At 41.8% G+C, this 2,500-nt stretch overlaps 1 protein-coding gene across 2 annotated transcripts in view; it reads right to left on the bottom strand.

Annotated features, from left to right (window-relative positions):
* Positions 1 to 1,025: 1,025 nt before the first annotated feature.
* The window catches only part of LOC113817916 (uncharacterized), a 244,861-nt gene continuing 243,386 nt past the window's right edge, over positions 1,026 to 2,500 (bottom strand). The window contains exon 18 of one of the 2 annotated variants that reach the window (XM_070122877.1): positions 1,026 to 2,021. In XM_070122877.1, coding sequence (XP_069978978.1) covers positions 1,389 to 2,021 — 633 coding nt within the window. In that variant the 3' untranslated portion in view covers positions 1,026 to 1,388. The remainder of the gene's footprint in view (positions 2,022 to 2,500) is intronic. The other variant, XM_070122887.1, reaches the window with a different exon arrangement.

Below are 2,500 nucleotides of genomic sequence, written 5' to 3'. Positions count from 1 at the left end.
AATATCTTCAACAAAGTCTGAATTAACTTCAGTTTATAAATTTAACAAAACCCAGTCACTTCCTTCTTAAAGACATTGATTTATTGAAAATATTCCAAAACCTCAGCTGGTTCATTTGGCTACAAAATAACCTTAGTCTGCTGTTGAACATATAATGTACAATATCTTTGTTCCCGAATTATCACTTCCTTATGAATTAAAACTGTCTGGACATAATCAGTTTCTCTAAGCCGAAGCCAATGCGAATAAATCAGTTAAATGATTTAGTATCACATATCACCAACGAAGGAGGACACGCTGCTTGTTCGAACACTTCTGGCTCGTTCATTATTGTTTCGAAACTTCACCCGAGTGAAATTCCTCACGTTTTCCCGCACTTTTTAAAAATCGTTTCGCAGAAGTTTATTTATCCAAGACACGATTCCTGACATGCGAGTTTCTTTCTCAGAGTCTCGGTGTGTGTGTGTGATATTATATATATACATACACATTTGTATGAATATATGTATTAACACACACATATACATATGTATGTATGTGTGTGTGTGTGTGTGTGTGTGTGTGTGTGTGTGTGTGTGTGTGTGTGTGTGTGTGTGTGTGTGTGTGTGTGTGTGTTTGCGTGCGTGTGTGTGTGTGTGTACATACATTTATATATATGTATATACAAGAATATACATAAATATATATATACATATATATGTATGTATATATGTACGCAAATACATACATACATATATATATATATATACATATAAATATATATATATATATATATATATATATATATATATATATATATATATATATATATATATAATACATACATGTATGTATGCATATATATATATATATATATATATATATATATATATATATATATATATATATATATATATATATATATAATACATACATGTATGTATGCATATATATATATATATATATATATATATATATATATATATATATATATATATATATATATATATAAACATATGTGTGTGTATGTATGTGTGTATGTGTGTGTGTGTGTGTGTGTGTGTGTGTGTGTGTGTGTGTGTGTGTGTGTGTGTGTGTGTGTGTGTGTCTGTGTGTGTGTGTGTGTAAGTGTGGGTACATACATACAAACATGTATGTCTCAGTTACTTTCGCTTTCGCATGATACTTATTTCATCCTTTATTGTTTCATATAATGAACAGTTATAAACGACCAAGTGCTTACAACACATTTATTTGCTATTTTAAGAACCGGGAAGTTCGTCCAAGAACACAAAGCCCAAAGTCTCCTCATCGGAACGGGATTCGCTAAGGACGACCGCCATGGCCACCACGGAGCTGAGCGACCTGTCGAGCGCAGGACGAGGCACCCTGCTCGCCCTGGCCCGTCCTCACACGGCACTCTCGCGCTTGTTTTTCCTGCTGGCGGAGGGCGTCGGGGCGCTGGACTTCTCCCCCGACAGTTCCACTCCGTCCACGGAACTCCGAGGATCCGTCCGGCCTTCGCCCTCCCGTCTGCTTCTCCTCAGAGTGCCACTCGACTCGCCCCCGAGGCCCCCCTGAGGGCCGTGGATGTCACACTGGCGGTGGTGGTGCACGGACGCCATCGGGGGCGCCGCGACGCTCGCCAGGGGAGGTTCCGCTTTGGGGCCCTTCTTCGACGACCCCCTCCTAAGGGTTCCCTGGTGGCTCTGCGAAGGGGAGTCCATCGGCGGGTGGCCGCCCGGGACGAGCGCGCCCTGGTACTGGGATAAGCTGTACTGGGACCCGTGGGGCGTCTGCGAGTAACTCCCCGACGGAGTCTGGTAGAGGTGAGGAAAGGCGGGCTGCTGACTCGCGTCGTAGTGCAGAGCCTCAGCCTGAAAGCCAGTGGTGTGCTGAAATCCCTGCTGCGGACAGCCCTGCTGGTGTCGCTTACGCTCTAAGGTGGAGTAACACTGGCTGCTAGCGGGCTGGTAGTCGTGCTCGCTAGGCTGGTAACCCTGATTGTAGGACAAGGGGGGTGGCAAGGGCACGTCCATAACCTACAGGGAAATATTTGGCAAAACTAATAAATACCCTTACAATTTCACGTATCAGGCGTGAAGGAGTTTAATATTACATAACATGCAAAGCAGATAAATCTAAAAGCAAGGATATATTAGATACATTCTACAAAGAAAAGATACGAGACTTAACAAAAGTCTTCGCAGTCCTAACACCACAATAAATCGCCTGAAAGGACTGGAGATTTGGGACTCCTCACTGACCAATGCTGGCGCTTGGAATCCTCAGGCAATTAGGAGCAGCGGAGGCCCTCGATTTATCGGATGGGATATTTTTGTGAGGAAAACAAAAAAGTGTGCATGTGTAGTCATAAATATTTAGAAATGGATAGTATTTTAAAGGAAAATGGGAAAGGTTTTAAGAGAAAGGAAAAAAAAAATGCTGTAAAAGTAGATAGATAGATAGAGAGAGAGGGGGGAGGGGAGAGAAAGAAAAGAAAACATGCATTGCTTAAGTC

Source organism: Penaeus vannamei, chromosome 1 (genome assembly GCF_042767895.1).
Source record: "Penaeus vannamei isolate JL-2024 chromosome 1, ASM4276789v1, whole genome shotgun sequence".
Lineage (NCBI taxonomy): Eukaryota > Metazoa > Arthropoda > Malacostraca > Decapoda > Penaeidae > Penaeus > Penaeus vannamei.
This window is presented reverse-complemented; position numbering and strand designations above follow the sequence as displayed.